This window comes from Varanus komodoensis, unplaced genomic scaffold, assembly GCF_004798865.1.
Source record: "Varanus komodoensis strain SLA01 unplaced genomic scaffold, ASM479886v1 scaffold16, whole genome shotgun sequence".
Taxonomy (NCBI): Eukaryota; Metazoa; Chordata; class Lepidosauria; order Squamata; family Varanidae; genus Varanus; species Varanus komodoensis.
The window spans coordinates 22,791,618-22,814,731 of NW_025335468.1; the positions used below are offsets into that span (position 1 = coordinate 22,791,618).

Below are 23,114 nucleotides of genomic sequence, written 5' to 3' on the forward strand. Positions count from 1 at the left end.
ATAACCCTCATGGCCGCCTGGAGTGTCTGACCCAGTGATGTTGGTACTGTGACAGCCGTCGGGACCAAGGGCGCCAACGAACCCGTGTCTCGGTGCTTGGAATGCTCAGGGTTCTTAGGTTTCTGAGGCGGCTTCCTGGCCTTATCTCTTTTGGCCTTCTTATGTTCAGATGGCTTATCGGAGCCGCTGTGCTTCTGCTTTTCACTCTTATTCTTAGGCGAGGAAGCAGGTCGATCGCTCAAGGTGGACGCACCCTCATCAGAAGGGCATGAGGGTGCAGCTCTGGAAGAAGAGGCCGGCAGAGCAGGTGGGGCTGGGCGAGTAGCCGCAGCCACAGTCGAAGCAGTGAGAGAAACTAGTGGGTCCGATTGGAGGAGTGCATGGTCCCACAAAAGCCTATGAAGGTGGTTCTCATGATTCTTCCTGGCCTGCTTCGAGAAGGCCAGGCAATGAGTACATTTGTCCGTCCTATGCCCTTCTCCTAAGCAGAGGAGGCATAGGTCATGCGGATCTGCCGGGGACATTTTAGACCCACATTCTGCACACTTGCAGAAGGCCGCTCGTTGCGCCATCATTAGGAAAAAAAAAAGAGAAGATAGTGCAGAGAGTAATAATATATTTTTGGGGGTTTTTTTTTATAGAAAGAAAGTGAATAACTAGAGAACAACAAAAGAAACAACAGGAACTATCGAAAAACGGGGTCAGTAAACTTGGAAAAAACAATCACAAAGGTTGAGAACGAGAAATAGTCAGAGCAAGAGCGAAAGCAGCACGAGGCACAACGAACAGCGGTCGCAAAGACTGGAAAATGGCGGACACTCCGCTCCGTATATACTGCTAGGGGGGAGGGGAGCAGAGTTTCCCGCCAAACCATTAACTATCAGTCTTCTGGCCATAGGCACTGCGCAGGCACAGTACCCATATGTGTGATGCACAGAGGCCACGATGAAGAACTAAATTATGTAAGTCCAGTGCCGCAAGATGTGAAGACCATCACCATTCTTACAGTTGGGCAGATTCGTGGAGTATAGGCCAAGCAATAGATATTATCTACAATACCAAAAGGAGACTTCTGTTTTCAGTGGCAGTAATCTTCTGAATACCTTGTGCTGAGGGGCAGAGGAGGGATGTTGCCTTCATGTGCTGCTTTTGTGGGAGTTCTGCAAGCGTCTGACTGCTACTCTTTTAAATAGGGCACTGGACTAGATGCACCACTGGGTCTAATTTAGAAGGGCTTCTCAGCAAGACCCAAAGAATGAGGGTTCCTGCTCATCATCTCCTCTGAGGAAGCCTAGATTGACACAGGACACAACAGCATCCTTTACCAAGGACAAAACAACTTCCTCACTATAGTGATCTGCCAGAAACAAATATAAATAATAATTTAAATTAATAATTTAATATAATTTAAGTAATAAACTACCTACAGACAAAAGACATACTCTATGGCTTAGATCCAGAATAACTCTTCTGCAAATGGTTGCTCCAGATTGACTTTTTCCTGTTAGGTCAAGCCAAGCTTGTCACTAAATTGGTTGGGAATCTGACAGTAAGGAAACAGCTAGCATCACTTCTACAGTAACTACCTCAAGCACTTCTGGGAAGGTAGTATTCAAATTATTCTAACGAATAAATAAAATGATAGTGGCAAAAAAATTGTAATAGGTTTGATCAGGAAAGCTAGAACTTGTTTTAGGGCTTCCTCAGTGGCAGTGATTATTGCAAATCAATCTTCGTTTTCATTTGTTTATTTATGTACAACCTTTACATTGGTCTACATATAAATATATTCCAGAGAACTGAACAGCAGCAGCAGCATTTTGAAAAGATGGACATGAAGCACTATATTGAAACAGAATATAAAAAAATAAGGCTGGTCAGTCAAGAATGTTTTCAGGAGGTGCTGAAACCTAACAAAATGTTGCTGCCTGACTGACCTCTGGATGCCGGGCGATCCACAGAAATGGAGTTGCCACAGTGAAGGCTCTTCTCTTGGCAGACTCCAATCACTCCAAAGGACCAACTGAAGCCACCAGGGAGGATGCCACCTGATGATTTCAGTAAGAGGACAGGTTGGTAAGGTAGAAGGTACTCTCTCTCAAACATCCTGGTCTCAAGTTGTTTAGGGCTTTATAAGCTGGTTCAAACACCTTAAATCTGATCTAGTAGCAAACAAGCAGCCCATGCAGTTCCTTCAGCAAACGAGTTGAATGCTCCTGACAACTGTGAGCTTCTGCATTTGGCACTAGCTCCAGCCCCTAGAGTGGCCTTAAGGGAGCCACAAACAGATTGTATTACAATAATGCAGTTTTGAGGATACTAACATTTGTGTCTCTATTGCCAGGCTACCCCTGTGCAAGAATAACCACTGACAGCAAACCAGTACATTCCACTAAGGCACTGCAAGTCACTATGGTCACTTGGGACTCCAGCAACAATAATGGATCTAATAACGGATTGCAGTACCCCCAGACTACAAATCTGATATTTCAAAGGGATTCAGTTGCCTCCAGAACTGACAATGAGCCTGTCTCTGGGGCTTGTGAACCACTCACTGACACAGCTTCCATCTTGTCAGGATTCAGCTTCATCTAGCCATCACTGATCCAGGAGTTGTACAGCCATACCCAGTTAAGATGTTACTAGGAGACAATGCTGTGTGCTATCAGCAGGCTGTGGCCTTTGCTTCAGATCCTCTAAGGACTGTCCCCACTGGCTCAACACAGATGGTGAACAACTTGGTTCACAAGATAGTAGCCTTTGGAATCAGCTACTGAGAAAGCTTTTAAATAAACAGCTAGGTATATTTTTTCCAGGAAAAAATGGCAGAAATTATTTAAGGTGCAATTCTTATTTAAGGTACAGTTTAGACAGAAAAAAAGCCCTACCACTGCCAGCATGCTCCAGCCAGCAATGTTGTGTGGGGCAGGCTGGGACTGTAGGATTAATTTTTGCCTTAATGTGTATATGATTGTGTCCTTAATGATGTTTTTCCGTCTAACCTTGTCTCCAACTGACTAAGTCCAGTCAGGAGTAGGGTGGCCGCTTACAGATCACCACAAAGGAGCAGGTGGGGTTTTTAAAAAAATAAAGTTAATATATTCTAATTTACACATGTTAATGGAATTTAATAAAATTTGTTATAAATAGAAATGAAATGTTATAGTGGAGCAAACTGTGTCCAGTTGACCTGTGCGCCTGCCTCTTCAATATGCTGTCCAGGTGCTAACCAATTATGGACAAGTCAAGTTCCCTGATCTTCCTTTTTATGGTCCTTTATCTTAAAATACAGTCCTCTGGCAGCCCTTCAAATAGAGGTCTCTCCTCTCCAAAACAGAACAGATGGCCACCCTAGTAAGACAGTATTTCATTCTTAGTCACTTAATCTAGAAATATTGCTGGATCATCCACAAAAAGTCCATCTTGTTCTGCCCTTTCCACATAGAAAATTACATTGTCAATGGAAGAAAAATCTCGCTTGGTAACAGGCTTTACTACAGATAATAATAGAACAAAATTTGTATGGGAAGCATGCAGAATGGATTTCATTCATAAAAATACCACGCTTCTGGCAAGATGAATGATTTAAAATCCCAAGGAGAGAAATTAACTTTTTTGGTTTTGGGATACCCTGATGCTGGTTATGCTATTTAAGACATAATAGATTCACATGTTAAAATGCATCACGATTTTAAGTTTCTGAATGAAATTAGCAACGTGCTGTGCCTGTGAATGGGCATCATTTAAGTCCCCTGTGTAAGAGTGTGTGGCAGGTTTAAAAATTAATTCTGTGTGGGCAACTGTTTACAGGAATTTCCTGTTGAATCTGAATCACATTTAATAAGTTTCAGTGACGCAGCCTATGTCCTTTTGTCTAGGATCTCTTAATAAATGTAAATCTCTCTCTCTCTCTACCTGAAACTCAAGCAATATTGAAAATTTCAATCTGTTAATTAAAAGTCCATGAACTTGGAGAGATCTGGGTAAAACTATCAACCAAAATTATTTCTTAAAGTCTGTTGGTCCCTAAACTTCCATTCCCAGCAAGCTGAGATGAATAAATAATCTCATCTTCTCAAAGTGAAATAAAAGCAAGAAAACAAAATGACTTTATAAAGCTAAAAGGTAAAAAGGAACATCGGCCACCTAAGTGAGAGATGAGAAAGACTTAGGAAAGAATACAAAAGGTACACAGAGATATCCAGGTCTTTTTTTTTCCTTTTTGACGTTTTAACAGTTTAGATAATAGCAGACATTTTATAGTTTTTGATTGAGAATGAATGAGATAAAAGATTCTGTCCTCCTAGTCCAGCATGTTAGCAGGGATTACCAAATGCCTTGTATCACCCCCCCACCCCACACACACACACACTCTTAACTGAAATATGAACCATAAGAAGGTTCTCCCTCCAATGCAACCAACAAATCATAAAGCAAAACAGCAGTAGTAATAACAATGTTAAGATCTGAACAGCCTACAATACTGAGACTTCTGCCTAACTATGTGGCAGCATTCAACCTCTTCTTGACAACATTTCTGCTTGGGATTGTTGTGACATCTGACCTTTATTTTGCTGTTCAAAATGACACAACGTACTTTTAGCAATGTCCTGGTTCACCAGTGGCTGTGAGCTCCCCTACACAAGATACAAATAGTAATATCCATGCTTCACTTCTGCAATGTGTTCTAACTGGGGCTTCCCATAGAGATCTTTCAGCTGAGAACTAGGATGCATTATATGAATTCCTCTGTATAATTTTCAGAACAAGTTCAAAGCCTTGTGGTGCATTTCTGAGTGCAGTTGAAGGTGCCACTGTTCACTTATAAAACCCTATCTTTGGGGTTAGGATTCACCCCACAGACTGCCTGTATCTTAAAACATTTTTGGAGCTAATCATCAGCTGAGGTCAAGTAGATGTCAACTAGGGAACAGGATTTTTCTGTAGTGTCACCCTATATTTGGAATTCTCCTTCACTCCTAGACTTCTATACTTGATGCCCACACTCATGATCTTTCAGTGCCAGATAAAAACATTTTTATTGCTGATACTCTTGGACTACTGGAATTGTACTAGTATTATTATTACATTGCATTTATATTCTGCTTTTTTCCTCTTGTGAGGAACGCAAGACAGTTTGTGTAGCTCCATTTAGAACTCACAATGACAACCCTGTGAGGCAGGTTTGGCTGAAAGTGAGTGACTGGCCCAAAGTCAACTACTGGGCTCCATGGCCAGGGAGGGCTAGAACCTGGATCTCCGAGACCACCAGTCCACCTCTAACCACTGCATCACATTGGCTCTCTAGATTGCTCTCATTTGCCACTCTGTGAGTATTTGCACAGTTTCAGTTGCTTTTCATATCTATGTTTATAAGGCATGCCAAAGTTCTGGAGTGGTGGGATACAAATCTATCAAAGCAACTGATGAATGATCAATATGTAGAAAAGTGCAGCACTGACCTTTCCAATAGATCTTGAGGAGAGCTTGAGGTAAAGGTTTTTCAAGGCAGCTGGCTTCATGCATAAACATTGAAGCAAGCAAAGAAGGCATCTTACTTCCTATATGTAAAGGACAAATCACCTCCTATCCTGGGATAAATTATCTGCCAGCAGATGGCAATGTCCATTCTTCAGAAGGTTTTGAATGCTTGAGCACCTATATATTCTCTGCATCCTGACAGCCAGTAAAACATTCACATTGGCCACATAATCCATTGATGACAATTTGAAGGGTCTGCTTGGCTAGGCGCTTTGTGCACTAAGAATGAGGAGACATTGAATGGGAAGGCTGGGGCACTGGGAGAAGATTTTCTGTATTCTCCCAGTATTCCCATGCGAGACCTCTGCTAAGTTGCCAGAGATAGAGGTAATGTATTTTCTAAGTATTGTTCAGCCTATAGCTCTTGCTCTGCCCCAGGTAACAGAGAAAGACTTAGAAAACGTTTTAGCCATCTGATAACAAAGAGTCCTGAAAAGTTTATGCTGCTGGAAGAGACTAGTGTATCTTTGCAGATAATAATCTGATGTTAATGGAAAGAGATAAATTGAATGGTTGTTGGATGATCTAAATAAATTTTAATATTGAAAATGTGTTGAGTGCACCATACAAGATTTTTAAAAGGGTTTCTAGCCATTTCTAAATGGCATAATAATAATAGTAAGATAGCACTATAATGCATGTTTTCAGAGAAACTGAGAATTATAGAGTAATGGGTAGATCATTTTTAACTGCTACTACATTATCACTGATACACACAACAAAATCTTGTACATCATTGTGTTTACTTAGACTTAAGCCCCATTCGCAGGCAAATATGTATAGCATTGCAGCCAGAGCCATTTAACTTTGGGTTTGAGAAAAGGCCTCAAGACAAACTCTACCTTTTGATGGATCCAGCATCCTCAGTTTTTAACAATCCTGATTACTGCAAGCAAATCAAAAGTGTAATGTGCAGCCTTCCAGAACTGGTAATAAGGAAATTTTGCAATACCTATCCAATTTCTCTGGAACATCAACTGCTACAGTTTGTCTGCAGGGAAGTATTCTGCCACTAGTCAGAGATATTCAAGACCTCTTCTATAAAATTGTATTTGCTGCCTTATAGGCACAGGGATGGGTTCAGGGTAGGGTTAGAGGAAGAAAGAGAACATGGAGAAAGTTTGGGAAAATGTTACAGAACAGGTTTCCAAGTCTAAAAGCCATATCCACTAGTAAGAGATGCAATATTGCTAGACTGGAACACGCATATCTTTGTGGCATCTGGGAACTGCAAGTCCCAGGTAGCCACCATAAAATTTCTTGAGAAACAATGGAATATTAAGGGAGAAACAGAGCAACACTGTGGGTCCTATACTTGAACCAGTCATTAGGATACCAAGATAAAATGCTTGTGTAGATTGGCTCAGGTTTACTATAGTGAAGAAGTAAACTGTATCATCCTGGGATACAGTGAAGGAACGGCTTTCTCTTGGAATTGTGAGGTATATGTATATTTTGCATGCAGACTATCCGAGATTCAATTCTTGGTATCTCCAGTTAAAAAAAATATATTTCCAGGACTGGCAAAATCACTGCTTAAGACCCTGGGAAGCTGTTGCTCATAGACAGTAATCCACAGTAGATGGAAATGAGATTGATGGTCTGCTAGACCTCTCTTAACCACCCAGAGAGCCTCGGCTATTGAGTGGTTAAAAAGATGAAATGAAACAAACGAACAAGCAAGTGAGTGAGCCAGCGAATGGGCAGGCAGACGAACGGACAAGCAGTCTGACTCAGTAAAAGGCATTTTCACATATACATTCACTATTCCCTTAGAAACATGCTTATGACTGGCCTTAGTGAACTGCGAAAAGGTCCTCTGATATCTCTCTTCAGCTAAATGGTATAAAAATCATACTCACTCAGCTCATTAAAGACTAAATGTCTTTAGTGAAGTACTTGCAAGGTGACCTTGTGCCTGGAAGGTCACCATGCACCCAGATACCAGCACCATGTTTTCAGGCATCTGTGAGAAGTGACCTGAAATTCTCATGTTTGTTATCTGCTTCCCCAAAGTAGTTTATACTATCATGATAAATGACAATCAACACAATCACTGCAAGAAGTTAAAAAATAAAATGCTTAGGGATTCCAAAGGCTGGATGCCATTACTGAAAATGCCCCATCTCTGGTTACCATCAGATGGTGAAAGAACTTGCAGCAGATTCTCTGAGCCCAGTCTTAAACTCTGAACACATTCACGTGGAAGCAGATGGCCCTTCAACCATCTTCAAGGTTTCTGGTGAGCAGCAGTCAAAATCATGTTTCAGTAAGACCTGCTAAGCTCATCCTGTTAAGCTCAGTGACTGAGATATCCTATTAATCACTTTGTCTTTACAATGAGAAATCAGTCTATTAACTTGTTGTGCAGCTGTGGCACCTTGCCACATAACGAAATTAGGCAGTTGAAGGTAAGACAGAAACTTGGTCATTTGGGACAGTTGAGGGCTTCTGAACAGCAGGGATAAAGCATTCCCTCTGCTCTTGTCACCCCAGGTTTCACCTTGGTAGGCAAAATTATAAACATCTCCATGTAAAGTCTATTATTAAACTAATCAGCATCCAGCAGTATAAAAAGATAGAGCATGTGGAAAAATAGCTGACATCAGAGCAGGATAGACAGGATTAGATCTTGCATGATTTCAAGTACAAATAGATCCCTCTGGGACTTTGTGGATTAATGTTTTCTCTCTCTCAGACATTGCTCAGAATTAATGAGGGTACCTGCAACAATGCTGGCAAGCTGCTGAGTTCTGGTGATGGGGTAGATGCTGCGTGCCTGCACAACGGCTGAAGCTACTTTCCTGGCATGCCTCTCCTCCCCATATGTTCTCAGGATGGACGCAAGTGCCTGTTGATCTAAAGCGTTCACAACATCAGCAGCTGTGGGCATGTCAGGATACCTACGCACAAGAACAGCCAATTAGTTCACTGACGTCAGCTTTCATTGACAAGGGGTGAAGCTTCACAGCATTGAGACATAAAGTCAAACACACACTCACCAAATACAAGTGCTTCTGAGATTTTACAATAAGAGGAAGAAAGCATTTTAAAGCAGAAATAGCTTCTATCGTACAATTATCCTCTTATTAATTCATATGGAGGCTTTCTCCCTCTACCCCAGCTAATTAGTTACAAAAAATAGTTGAGATGCCTTATCATCATAAACTTTAACATTATAACAAGTTGATTAAAACCCCCCACTGTAGCTCAGAACTAATTCAAAAAGACAAAATACTGCCAAGGCTGCCTCTGCTTGCATAATGCCAGGACATGAACTCATTTTACAAGCAGCTATTTTTCCAAGACATCACTTTGCTTGATCTATTTCCTGATCAGAAAAAGAGAATCTTAATCTCTGTGACCTTTTCCCTCACATCTGGTGTTATGAAAAATGATCTTCTGTGAGGAAAATGTGAGGTATTTAATGATCACTTAAAGGTCTCACGATACAGAAATGGTATACCTTTCTAAAGGATGATAGTAGAAATTATCAGTCTGGATAACATTCCCAGAATACAGGTATGGTAACCATGAACTTGTGTTTTTTTTTCTTCCTCTGCCTTTACAAAATGCTTTTTTGAGGGCTTTTATGTATACACTGATTCTGATTCAGAGTCCTGCATGTTCCTTTCAGGCAAGAGTGCTATATATAAATATTGGAGCAACTGAATCCGTAAGAGATACTACAATGCAGACAACTGAACAGAGATTTATTGTCAATTTAAGTACAATCCTATGCATATGTAGATGGAAAAAAGAACTACCACTCCCAGTATTTCCCAACCAGCATGGCTGGCTGGTGCATGCTGCAGCTTGTAGGACCTCCTTTATGCAAATATGCACAGGACTGCACCATAGTCACCTTGATTTACTAGATGCTATTCTTTTGGAAAATTGTCAGGCAAGTTATTTAAACTATGAGCTTCCAGCAGTGTTCCAAAAGGTAATAAGGAAAATGTCTTATATTTATCAAAAGTAGCAAGGGTAGGAGGCTATTGTATCAAAAGATATTACTTCTCTTGCCTCTTTATTCAAGTTATTTTGTTTGACCTCCTTTTTTCTTAAAAAAAATCCTCTAGTATTCTACACTACCAAATGAACCAACTCCAACTTGGTTACAGTACCTTTTTTATATTTTGAGTTACAAAAAGTCCCCCAAGTCCTTTCGCACTCTGATTTAATATTTGCTTCTCCTCAGCTAGAAATAAGATGTCTTGATTTCAAATTGTATAGCCCTTGACTTAGGTTATAGGATTCTTGGTTATACTAACTAGATTTTTAGTGCTAACCTCTGCCCAAAGTGATATGTATATACCAAATTTATTAGAAGATTCTTCAGCTAAACCATTAATGGCCTCTCTGTTTTTATTTTTTAATTCTGTCCTTTCTATATGTTGGGGCATTGCTACTGTGTACATGAAGGACAAAAGCTCTGCCAACATGCTCTCCATATCTATTACCTAGTTACGCTAGATACTACACAGCAGTGGTTTATCTGAAAGTAGGTTCACTGAGACATTGTCTCTAGAAATCTCTTTAACACTGTTTCTCTATTTATTGTTGCATTTACTTGCCAGCTTATACTTATATTCAACAAAGTATATTGTTAATATAAGCACATAATGAACCACTCAAATGTGTGAAGCAAACTAAAGTGTTTGTCACAAAGCCACTAGTAAGCAACAGCTATCCATATGGGACAATTTTAAAATAAATAATGCTTGGAAGGCAGCTTTCATACACAAGCTGAAGAATGGTTTCATTACAATTCCTATAAGCAACCTAGAACAAAATTATCATTGGTCAAATTTGAAGGCTAAGTGAGATATTAATATAAGAATTACCTCACTACCCATATTCCAGTGTAGTTATTACAAATATTCCAGCTTTGTGTTGCTTATTCACAGTTTGCTTTGCATTACCCATAGTTTCAATTTTAAATGCCAGATTGAGAACCTTGCCAACTTTTGTAACACTCAATGCAAAGGGGAGAAATGGCATATAGGAGAAAATGCAGAATGTTCAGAAATCTGTTTTGCCAAAGGAGATCTAAGTATTGCATATGTGCAGAGGTACATATGGGGATGTGATCCCAGCTCTGCAATCTGAAAAGGAAATTAAATTCAGCAAGCTGTTGAGCTATTGATTTCTTGTTGAAGGAAGAAATGTTTTATCAATAAGTACCTGTCACCATCCATCCTCATGTCCAAAGGGCCATCTTTTCGTAGGGAAAAACCTCTTTCTGGAGTATCAAGTTGCATAGAAGAGCAACCAGCATCCAACAGAACTCCGTCCAGACTCCCTGGCTGCACTCCAACAGATCTTAACAAGTCTTCTGCTTGGCTAAACTGTCCTAGAAGAGCTTGGACTTGTTGCCTACAAAAAGAATCAGAGGAAAAAATATACACAGTCAGTAGCATGACAGCAATGTTTAATAATGATTTCTTCCTGGAACCCTGGGCACACAACAGTTCCTCTATCAAAATCAGGGAAAACACTATCAAAAAGTTACAATATGGCATGCATGGTCCCAGAACTACCATTTTGAGCACTAGCTCTTTTAAAAGACAGAAATATTTTTAGATGTTTCCCTTTCTAATCGCCTCCAGAAGGAGCTGCTAAACACTGTCTCCTACAATAACTTTACTCAGATCAGTTCATTCTAGATCCCACACAAAGAAGTCTTCCAAAATGTAATGCTCCCCTGAGAAGAGCTAAATGCTCAAAATGCATTGGGAAGCTTAATCAAAGTGCCTGCACCCACTAGAATCACGCTCTTTTGCATCTCTTGCCTCACTCTGCCTCCTTCCTATGAAAGGCACAGTCAGAATAACATCTCAGTGAGAAACATGAGGTTGGTAATTTGTACTTTTTCATAGTTTAAAAGCCATTGAGAGGATAACAATTAATTTTACTTTAAAAATGATGTGCTTCCAGTATCAGAAGTTTAGAAAACATTGGTCTACAGGGTACAAATATAACTTCAGGTAGCTATTGTGCTGTCTTTACTGGAAGTGGGCAAAGCAATCCCAAAACGGCAATAGCTTTGGAAGTGTGTCTTTCTATCCCTGAGATGCATAATGGTACAGTGCAGTTTGTAAGTTAGGACAAACTGGATGATATTTAGCTCTATGAGCAGACCTGTACTTTTTTAAAAAGTCAAGCATGATGGGGGTGTCGGTTCAACCTGGAACCACAGCATGGCTGGAGGGATACTCATGCATTTATCCAAAGGGTCATATAGAATCTTGGAGCAGTGTAGTTTTCATTAGAGAAAAATTTCCTACCACCAAAGCCTTAACTGAACCTATCCCAGTGGCTATTTTTTCACAAAAATGTTGAACAGGCAGGAGTTCCAGTCATGGATCTCCAACATCTTCTCTAGTTTGACCTTCACTGATCTAGTCTAATCATAACACCAGTTTTGTTATATTGCGTCCCTACTACAGTACTAAAGGTTAATTCTTCATTGTGGCCATTTTGTAATTTATTATAGTAAAGTACTACAGTCTCAAAAACAAGCAGTTTTAAAAACCATGCCAAACATTCACAATATTTTAAACTGATATCTGTTAAAGCAGTGGTTGCAACTATCACTCCATGGACTGGCACCAGACCGTGAAAGAGCTGCACCCGGCTTGCAGACCAGTGCAGGGGCCAGCTGCACTCTCCCTGCACATTCACCACCTCTTCTTCAGCATTATGTTTGCAGGTAGTGAGCTGGTGCTGCCAAGGAGGGGAGAGACAGCCAAACAGGAGCCAGCCGGGAGCCATGCCACACAGGGTCCTCCCTCTGGGCAGGGTCCCAAAGACCAGGGCTTTTTCTGCTGTGTTGTGCTGAGGCAGGGTTGTGTTGAGTGTGTTTTCTCCTACCTAATCTGTGCTGGCATGTCTGGGGCTTTGTGTGGGGTTGAAGTTGTATTTGCTATGAGTATAGTATTGCATTTATATTGATTTTGCATTTTGCAGTTGTAAATCTTTGATCACGTATTCTTGAAAAGAAGCAACAGCAGATTTCCCAGTAGCCTTATTTAAATTAAATATTGCTCTCTAAAAATTTCAGTTTTATTCAATTACATTTAATTTCAATATTGTATTTTATAAGCATTTTTACTGCTTGGTTTTTGGTTATTTTAGATAATTTTAATTTTTTGGTATTATATTTAAAAACTAATACACAAAATACTATGTATATAATGCTTTTTATTTTTGCCTCAGTCCCTGAAATAATTTTCCTATTTTTGCTGGTCCCCAGATGTAAAAAGGTTGAAAACCACTGCTTTAAACTATTTAGACATTAAAAAAGAAGATGGGATCTGGATAAAGACCTTTTGTATGAGTTTATTCAATGTATTTTCCATGCATACAGAGGGCAATATGCACAGGGCTTCTCTGCAAGGGGAGGGGGGCTCTGATTCCACTCTGCAACTAGGAGCCACCTCTGATTATATTCTGCAGGCAGCATCCACCACTTGCACCTCTAGGAAACCCCAAATAAATGAAACTACCTGTTTCTTGACTGGGGCAGGTCAGTAGAACTCCTTTCTGCAAGCTTTGTCAACCTGTCCTGTTCTAAAAATTAGTGTCTCTGCTCATTTCCAGTTCCTAGAAGAAAAGCAAAATCTCTACTGCACAAGCAGTGGCCACTACAAGAGGAACAGACTCAGCAGTGGGCCATTCTTGTGTAATGGCCCACGTGGAATACTGACCAGATCTTATAAAAATATGTAATAAAATCTACTTATTTCTCACTCTAAGTTTTCTGTAAAAATCCTTCTCAACTAAGTTAAAGGGAAATATATCTATATGGAAGTAAACAACAGCATGATTTGTCAGAATAAACAATTCATACATTCTTTTAATGTGTAAGCACTGAAAAAACCAGGCAGGGGTGGGATGGGGTGGAGAAAATAATCTGTGTTAGAGCAACTTACTTGGATCTGTATCTGTAAATTTTTAACTTAGCAGTAGAAAATAGGAAGAACATATTTGGTTGATCTTATATGGGTGTGCAAAAACTTGTGGATATTTTAGTATTCTAAGCACTTAAATTGAATTTAGAGTGTAGTTGAATGTTTGAAATCCACATTACAGACAAATCTGAATGTTTTCAGAAATGGGGAAAACATCCATTTTTTTATTAATACCAAGAATCCTAAGTGTAACCTGGACAACACCTAGTAGAAGCAAATAAATAATACTTAGGTCTGCTCCTTTTCTTCTACTCCATCTTAAATCATGCCTTTAATATTACGTCAGCCTTCTTTTTCTCTCTTGCCCAGGCAGCCCATCTTGCCCTACAAAGAAATCTACAGATATCAAAACCTTGCCAACAATGTTGTACATGTTTGGGCCAAATAAAGGACTACAGATGTTACAATTATTCACAGCCTGCTTCCTACAGCTGCATAGAGGTCCTAGTATCAAGGGAAGCAATACTTGTCTCAAGTGATCATTCAATTTTTTCAAACTGTTCAAAAGTGCCAAGATCACATGGACCTAACTATGGAAAGGCTACTCATAAGCTAACCTGCCACTGTTACCAGATCAATATCTGAATTAGACTACATGAAGGTACTTCCCCCCTAACTAGTTAATTGAGGTGGTTGCAGATGTAGGTAACAGATGAAGAAAGAGTGCTGTGCAATTCAGGGGACTGTCAGGGGCATGCCAGTGGTATAAGTATCAATGAGGAATAATTTAAAGGTGTGTGTCTGACAAGAGGTGAGAGGATGACTGTAAGAAACTTTTCTTCCCAAGGTGCTTTGTCATCATTTACTATTCAGTTAGTTAAAAAATGTTACACAAACTGGGCACCATTAAGTAGTGATCATCCACAAAAGGCCAATCCAGCTGATTCTCTTGCACAAGCAGGGCCCGCCACTTGTACACTGTGCTTCCACAGGGTACCCAAAAGTTAGCAGAAATGCTAGTTTCTGCAGTGGGGCAGAATGGCAACATTCACATAAGAGTTCTGCTGACCTGCCTTGATTCTTTGCTTGTTTGGGGGTCTGACGTAAGAGGTGCTCAATCGTCATTGTGCAAAAGGTTTGCCCCATTGGAACAACATAATTGTGCAATTATCCACCCAGAGAGTCCTGCTAGACTATTGATTAATGCAGAGTATGAATTCAATTATAAATAAATAATAATTGAATAATTGGTGGGGCTGGCTGCTCCTGGAACAGATGAAGCAGTGGCTCCTGCTTATGGATGATAACCACTGGGCAATGTAGACACCAGAATACCAGACTGATCTGCATCCTGTTAAGCAAGTTCAACTACGTCAACGCTTTGGACAAAGTAAAAGCCATTTTATAGCAATCCAAACTGGCACTTTTCCCCATCATTCGCTACTGCCCTCATGCAAACAGTAAAATCTTTTCGTACCACAATTTCTACCTTAGAAATACAGAAATTGGAAGGAAAAGAAAGAATTTTAGGTGAGCTGTTCAAAAATGAATAGTGATCAGTGACAAGGGTATCTAAGTTTAAAATCACAGTTATTGTTTTTTAATGCACTTGATAATTCACTGATACCTGCCTGTACTAACAAGTAAACTGCTGCCCTTAATATAAAGAAGCTGTTAGAAGTTCCTTCCAAAGGAATCTTATTACCAAACTTCATATTGGTGGGTACATTATGAATCTCCAACTGTTGTAATGGAATTGTTAACATGCATGCCTATAGGTTACAATTCATGAGGACACTAGCTTGTAAAGAGGCTTAAAAAGGGCCTCCCTGCCTGTTTTTTAGTTGAGTAATTGTTCTCAATAACTAGTAATTCAAGATAAGTTCAAAACAGTGCAGCAACTTCTGTCAGAAACTAGATTTCTGAAGAACAACTGTAGTTCTAATTTTATTGAACAGGATTAAGCTCTGAAAGTGGTATTAATTGGGAAGTGAAATTGGGGTAGAAAGAAGTTGAGAGCAAATCAGTGGTCCATTTAGGGGTAAATGTACATTCATCTTTTGAAGAGAGGAGGCTTTGTGGAAAAAAAGTTTATGGATTAATCGTCCAGGGGAGTATGAAAATAATATACTTTCTGTAACATCATACTTTCTATATAGTCAGCTTTCGGGCATTCAATCCTGGCAATGTCCTCCACACATCAAGTATCAGTAATTGTACTAGCACAGTACATGTGATGTTGCCACCTTGACTAGGAAAACTGTATAACCCACTTCTTTCCCACAAAGTGGAAGAGATGATCAGCACCTGAGCAGTGGAAAACAACTTTACCTTGACCAATGTTTTTCCTGCAATGTTTTTCAGGTCCATGTTATTATGGAAACATAGGTCTAGAACCCAAGTGGGGGGAAATATTTGGGGAGGATACATTAAAAGGGAAAGGTGGTAAAGGGAAACAAGCATTTCCCTTGCCCATCATTTCTCAACTACTCTTCAACACTAAAAAAACAACTATGGAGGTTTAAGTACATGAGATGACCACATAATGTGTCAGTTCTGAGAGACATTCAAGGAGCCTGTTCCTTTGATATCTAGGTGCATTCATTTAAGTAATTTTCTGATGTGATCTGCTACTGAAGATGGAAATAACCACTAGGAAAAATGATATTTAGATTCAAGACTGTTAAGGGAATGCTAGAGGGAAGTTTAAAGGAATTCTTACACAGGGTATTAAAACCCAGATCATTAAGCATTTAGGAAACCTGCTTGCGCTGTAGGAGAGTTTATCAATGCCACTTCTTTACGAATATGGTGAGGATAGCCAAGGCATACCTGACTTTAGCTTCTGAGAAAAGGCTCTGAGATACTATTGAATGTAATTAAGTAACCCAGTTGTTTCAATCACTGCTGCACTGCTTTTATGGAGTCAGGTGCAATACACTGGGGAGCAAACAGAGCACTGGACACAAGGATCGGGAATCTTTTCCTCTGGGAAGCTTCTAGTCAAGGTACACAAGCACTGGCAAACTGCTTTAAGCACTATTTTTAGTGGAATGGTAGGATACAAATTAAAAATAAAAAATAGAATTAGTGTCAACAACCCCCAAAATCAACAACTGGTCAGTAGAAAATTCAGGAGGAGAAGATTCAGATTAGCTCAAAAGGATGGCTGGCCCACAAACTACATACTGAAAGCTTCCACCTGATGCTCTGCTTTAATGGAGGTCAGTATAATGGTTGCTTTCCAGTGAATAGGTAGGAATTGATCAACTCTTGTCTATTAATGTGATGTTTCAGTGACATAATGTCCATCTTCATGAACACATCATTCTTTCAATAATATTTGAGACTCTCTCTCTTTGTTGCTGCTGTTTTATCTATTGGCTTTGGAGCCTTTATTTTGTTTCATAGCATTTTAAATGCAATGTACCATTAGTTAAAGAAACTGCTCTGCCAACAGAGTTCTGCTGCCTTTTCCTGATGTACAATCATTCTGTAGACCTAAGATGTATAACCAGTTTTTCACGTGGAACTTCAGCTGGATTCTCCTCTTGTGCATTGTTTTTGCTTTCCAGTAGCAGAATACCACCACTGAATATAACCCATTCTGTTTTTATGAGATTGGATTATTCTTAGTATTGTTGTAAACTGCCCTGAAGGTGCTTGCAGTGATAAGTAGGATTTATCTCCTGCAAATAAATAATATTCAGTTTGAGAATACTAATACCACCAGCATGATGGCAACCATGTCTCTTGTGTCAACATGTCCTCCAGGCAAGTTCTTCAACTGAACAGGCTGGCATTTAATCAGCATTCTGTCAGATGTACATCATCTCATTCCCTGGGACAGATGCTATGAAGCTAGCCACTAATCCAGAGAATGCCTGAGATCCCTGGTAACTTCATATCAAACATGTACAGCATTATCTGGAATACTCAACAAAAGAATCAGGAAAAATACACCAGATGCAGGAAGGTAGCAGTGAAGAGTGCTGATACTCTTCACGTATACAAATATGTGCCTAAGACTACTGAAATAGTATTCAATAAATGAGTGGATGAAAGAGAATCTTCCACTCTTGTTCTTCTCAACTACGTGCAGAAACAACAACAGCAGAGGTCTATCTACATAAGTCAATGGATGCAAGAAAATTCTGTCTCCTAAGGCCCATCCTATGAAGCATACAATCTGTGCCTGGAGCATCTTGTTGCCAGGAACTTGAAAATAACCCAGATATACTCAAGAGACCCCTATTTCTGGAATGGAAAATAAAAGATTCCTTAGTGTCTCTGATTCCACAATCCATACATCCAACAGTGTTTTAAGTAATGTTCAGTCAGCTGAACCATTTTTAGCAAAGTCAAAGGCATGCTTCTAAATGTTCTCTTCCACACATAGTTATCTTGGACTTTGCTTCCAAACAGCTGTGAGACGGAAAAGAGGACCGCCTATACATTCCACAAGGCAAGGATGCCAGTTGAATGTTGTTTACACCTTTGAAAAGCAAGATAAGTCGAAGTTGTTAATGTTAGCCTTATCTCAGGACTACTGCTTTTTGGATCTTCTAGAACAGGAATAAGCAACCTGAGGCCTTTGATCTGCAATTCCCATCAGTTCTAGCCAGCATAACCAATGGTGAGGAATGATGGGAATAGCAGACCAAAACATCTGATGAGCTACAAATTCACCACCCCTGCTCTAAAATCATAGATATGTGGTTTTAATGGATTAATTTTTATGTTTTCACCCAAACTCTGTTTTCATTTGCATTTTCTGATTGCTAGCTGCCCTGAACAGGATTTGCAGTGGAAGAAAGCCTATACATTTAATAAACAAACATATTTTAGGATTGCTTGGGCTTTTGAAAAAAGCTGGTGTGCCTTGAATTTTCATTCCCTTCCACAGAAATAATACTTTGGTCCCTGTTTTCAATAGCTTCTAGAGGCTAACCAAAATCAAAACATAGCATTAATTATGCATTCTTGGAGCCTTATTTCTTGAACCATTGTTAAGGACTGATGGTACTTTGGCAGCCAGTCTGATGCAAAGGAGGGGCATAGCTGCAAGTGGCTACATCCTCCTCCTCTAAGAAAAAATAATGCAGGTGCCATACCTCCGAAGAAGACTCATCTTCTAAAGAAGAGGGCTTACTTCTATGGCTTTGGCTCAGCAGTCAAGAAAAACATATCTCTGGCCCAGAAACCTTCCTCCCCTGAAAAATCTCAGGACACAGCCTGCCAGACCTTGGCAGCAGAGTTGGGATGCCCCAACAGGCTTTTAATATTCCATCCTCACAGCAGGAGAGCTTGCAGTCAGAACCAGAGAGGAACCACCTCTCAGCCCTCAAGAGAGACTTCCATTCAAGAGGAAGATCCAGGCACTTCATTGGAGGAGGAGTACTCAACTGTAAGCGAAGGTCTCAGCAGACTGAAAGAGCCCCATGCTCAGTGACGGCATTGCAAACTACCAGACTGCATACTGCTGCGTTGGAAGGGTGTGGCTCAGCCAAAACTGTATAAAACTGGGGGAAACGGACATTGAAAAAAATGGCACGTCAACATTCTTGTTCGTGACATGTTTGTTTGGCACTTTGAAAACGCGAGATGCCTGCCAGTTGACTACCCTTCTTCCTATTCCCTATGACAATGCACTGATAGTACTGCTCAGGGGCCCCTCATGGTGAACTTCTTAGCTCAGCTCATGATTTATAACCTCCTGGTAATTGTCCATAGACTGTTTAGCTATTACTCTTTGTTTATTACCCACTGAAACAGGATAGCAGGGTCACTGTTACCATTAACAGTCATGTGGCCACTTTAGGCAGCTATTCTGGCATGTCATGATGTTTTTTAACGTGTTGTTGTATTTTTATTACCAGGGAAAAGCACTTACAGGATTTTGGTTGGCTCAGGTAGAAAATAATTTTACTGGTCTTGGATACTATGAACCCTGGTGGTGAGCAGAGGAGATGGGTGCCATCTTGGGCCGGTCCTGTAACATGATGAGAGAGATCCAAGTTTTCTACTGCTGCTAATTTGATCCCAAATGTGCATCAGTGTGCACGTCTTGTTGTGATGGACCTTTGGCCTTATCCAGCATGCCCATTACAGCTCACAGAAGTAAAGTCCAGGAATGATTGGAGGGATGACAATGCTAGTAACCTCACCCTTTCAATCTGTGAAGGGCTGTAGCCCATAAAATATGGGGGAGGGAAAAAGGAGATGTGGCTGAAATAAAAGTAGAAAAAAATTTGAAGGAGCTTTGCATAGACCCTGCTTCTTTCTTATATTCTGGGAAGACAGGGAAGCCCCTCTCTCTGGAAGAGTGGATTTAATATTGGTTTTGTCTCCAAGAGTAGGTGGCATCTCAAATGATTTGGAATGTTACCCAAACACAAGGAAGAGGGTTTTTTCCTCCTTTGCCTCTGTGCATGCCAACCATTTTGATCTAGTTGTCTTATTAATGACAGTGCTATTCCTAATTGTCCTTTGCTCTTCCCAAGTAGCTAGCTGAGTGCCTTCCAACCTCAGAATCTCATCTTCTGGAACTATCTCTTCTTTCCTGCTGGATAGCTTCATCCTAGGGTTGACAATGTAAGAAATATTCAGAAGTGGTTTACCGCTGCCTTCTTCTTCACAATACAAACTAAAGTTAGCTTGAGTGTCGCCGCCATTGTCCGTGAGTGTCTCTGCCTGTATCAATCACCTTCAACTACCACTGCTACCCAATAGCCTCCTCTTCACGAGTTTCTCTTCCCACATCACTAATAAAGAAATCCATTATTTTCTGCTGATGTGAAGCATCTTAGTCTGGTGTCTCAGTTTTGACCATTCCACCTTAGGTGACACTGTGTCAGGACCCAGGGCATGGGTGGCAAGAAACCAGAGAGATGCACCAGAACCCAAGCAGTAAGACCCAAGGTAATACAGAGTCCAAGTCCAATAGCCAAGTTCAATAACAAGTCTAAGTCATGGTCACACAGCAGGCTAAGGTCAAGAACCAGGAGTACATCATGGAGCAAGACAAGGTGTAGTAACAAGAGGCATGAGTACAGTCATAACAGGTAAGAGATCAAGAACCAGCAAGACATTAGAACAAGGACAGGTTAGCCAGACAGGGTTCAGGAACCAACAAGGCATGGTAGTCATGTCGTAAGTGGAGCCGGCTAGAGCCAGGGGTCAGACTAGATGGCCTGGCAGACCCCTTCTGACTCACTCTGTTTCTATGTTTCTAAGGCATGGCAGACAAGGTAAAGACAGGACAATAATAAGACAGGACAAGGTAGGGCAGGAACAGAATCAGGCAAAGGTCCAACAAGGTGCAGGTACCGGTTATCACACTCAGAATACCAGTGTTGCTGAGGCAGCTTCTGGAGCGTAGAGCCTGATCTTATATAATTCTTCCTTCAGGGCTCCCATGTGGTACCATCAAGGGCCTTGGCAGCTGCAGCAGAGTTTGGGACCAATCCTGCAACTACCAGAGTTGTTATTCTGGTGCTTGCCCAGCAGATAGAGCCTTGGAGCTGCCCAGATCCTGACGCATCCTGACCAGAGTAGCCAAAAAGTGCTGGCATAGCTCTCAGTTTCTCTAACACTCTGAAAATCCTCTCACTATGTTAAGGTGTGCTTCTAAGAAGGAACAATTATTTCTACATGACATATAAATGACATACAATAGCATGAACCATGTACCATTGAAGAGGCACATATGATGATGTAAAATCATTTGAAACAAGAAAAACATTGTGACCCAGATGGGAGAATATAATACATTTACCCATAAATCACATAAAGCTGTATATTAAGGCTTCGGGATATTTCATCGTTTTAAGAGAGAACACATGCTTTTAAGTAAGACCAAATTAAACTTTTTTGTTGTTTCAGTTTCTGTCAGCAGCCATCAATATTCAAATGTGAAGAAAATGAAAAAGGACAGGATGAGGAAAAAAAGTCCAATTGCTTTTAATATATACTGAACTGAAAGCTCAAATTCTCAGATTTAACAACTGCTGTTCATGACCTCCTACTGTAAATGAAAAACCATAGAAAAAAATTTATAGCACCTATAGAATCTATTGTAAAGTCACACCATAGCCTCCAAATACTGTAATTCTCTGTATGATGGCCTGTGCTGGGAGAGGGACAGGGAAAGTGCATCCCTGCTGGTTCTTCTGGACCTTTCAGTGGCTTTTAATACTATCAGCCATGATGTCCTTCTGGATAGGCTGGCCAAGTTGGGGGTTGGAGGCACTGTTTTACAGTGGTTCCACTCCTACTTGGCCAGCCAATTCCAGAAGGTGGTGCTGGGGGATTGTGGCTCCACACCATGACAATTATGCCATGGAGTTCCACAGGGTTCATTTTTATCCCTCATGGTATTCATTATCTACATAAAATTGCTGGGAGAGGTAATTCAGAGGTTTGGACTGAGGTGTCACCAGTATGCTGATGACACCAAGCTCTACTGCTCCTTTATGTCTAATTCAGGTGAGGCAATGACCGTTTTCAATCAGTGTCTGACCGGTGTGATGGTCTGGATGAGGGCCAACTAACTGAGACTTAATCCAGGTAAGATGGAGGTTTTGTTGGGAGGTGGCTCAGCTGTCCTGGGGAGTGATCTGCCCTGTTCTGGATGGGGTTGCACTCCCCCTAAGGGACAGGGTGCATAGTTTGTCAGTGCTCACCCCAAAGTTATATCTGGAATTTGAGGTGACTGCTGTGGCAAGGAGTACTTTCCCCCAGCTTCAACTGGTTCACCAACTACGTCCTTACCTGGATGAGCAAAGTCTAGCAATAGTAAACCATGCTCTGGTAGCCTTCTAGTTTGACTACTGTAATGCTCTCTACATGGGGCTACCCTTGAAGATGGTGCAAATACTTCAATTGGTACAAAATAGAGTAGCCAGGCTTTTGACAGGGGCTGGCAAATGTGACCATATAACACCAGTCCTGTACCATCTGCACTGGCTACCAATTGAAGTACAGGCCCAATTTAAGGAGTCAACTTTGATGTATAAAGCCAAAGTTTAAGGCCTGGATATCTGAAAGAGCGTCTCCATATACACCTGGCTCAGCCTTAAGATGTTCCACTGAGTCCTTTGGAAGCCCTCTTTGAAGAAGGTTAGAGGCTATCCAGCAAAGGGCTTTTTCTGCGGTAGTGCCCTGGCTTTGGAACCTGTTCCTATGCCTGGTATCAATGCTTTATTAATTTCAGTGCCAGGTCAAAACCTTTTTATTCACCCAGTATTTTAAGGTTTGATGACTTTTTATAGGTGGAAATTTTATCATATGTTTTACATAATATTTTAACTGTGCTGTTATTGTTGTGAGCCATCTTAAGACATATTTTGGTACAGACAGAATAGAAATGTTTTAAATAACTAAATAACCCTTTAATTTATTATTTATTTATTTTATTAAAACATTTTTATGCCGCCCCATTCGCTGAAGCCTCGGGGCGGCTTACAACAATAAATTAAATAATTATAATCATAAATTAAAAATGTAAACATAAGAATAAAATACAACCATACAATATAAAATAAGCTGCCCCGGCCAGATAAAATTCAATAATATTAACATTTAAAATGCCGCTTAAATGTAAGTTATTTGCAATTTACAATTAAAGCCATTACTGCAATAGGTTAAAGGGCTCTA

The 23,114-nt window shown here is 40.4% G+C and overlaps 1 protein-coding gene across 2 annotated transcripts in view; it reads right to left on the reverse strand.

Annotated features, from left to right (window-relative positions):
• METTL15 (methyltransferase like 15) overlaps nucleotides 1-23,114 on the reverse strand; it is a 105,568-nt gene that overhangs the window by 12,239 nt on the left and 70,215 nt on the right. For both annotated transcript variants that reach the window (XM_044425837.1, XM_044425836.1), the window contains exons 4-5: nucleotides 10,729-10,920; nucleotides 8,266-8,444 (exon numbers count right to left, since the gene is read on the reverse strand). In XM_044425837.1, coding sequence (XP_044281772.1) covers nucleotides 8,266-8,444; nucleotides 10,729-10,920 — 371 coding nt within the window. The remainder of the gene's footprint in view (nucleotides 1-8,265; nucleotides 8,445-10,728; nucleotides 10,921-23,114) is intronic.